Here is a 372-nt window from a genome sequence, read left to right on the forward strand (position 1 = left end):
TTCCCCCGCTGCTCTGGAACTGGCTCTTAAAACTTGGCTTAGTTCAGTGACCAAAGCCTCACGAACTGTGCTTCTTTATTTTCTTATTTCCTTTTATTAGGAAAATGATGGCACCATAATTTGATATTTCACAGCCATAATGTAACTAATCCAAAGCATTGTGGAGATCAAATAAAAGCTTCTAGACACATAAATTAGAGTATTTGTCTCCACACAAATGATTTACGTTTTCTTTCTTAGATGGCACCATCTTTTTTATTGTTCCTCTCTGTATAAATAGTCAGACTATTTCTGAGAAAAATAGTGAAATGCAACCGATCTGCTTCTGAGAAGGAGTTAACACTGCTTCTGTGATATGTGCAAATGTTATCA

General features: G+C 35.8%; 1 protein-coding gene across 1 annotated transcript in view; it reads left to right on the forward strand.

The window, feature by feature from the left end:
• The window catches only part of PMP2 (peripheral myelin protein 2), a 4,028-nt gene extending 3,904 nt beyond the window's left edge, over positions 1-124 (forward strand). Inside the window, exon 5 of the mRNA XM_008943850.1 lies at positions 101-124. Coding sequence (XP_008942098.1) covers positions 101-124 — 24 coding nt within the window. The remainder of the gene's footprint in view (positions 1-100) is intronic.
• The last annotated feature ends 248 nt before the right edge of the window (positions 125-372 follow it).

This window comes from Merops nubicus, unplaced genomic scaffold (assembly GCF_000691845.1).
Source record: "Merops nubicus isolate BGI_N331 unplaced genomic scaffold, ASM69184v1 scaffold10277, whole genome shotgun sequence".
In the NCBI taxonomy this organism is placed as follows: domain Eukaryota; kingdom Metazoa; phylum Chordata; class Aves; order Coraciiformes; family Meropidae; genus Merops; species Merops nubicus.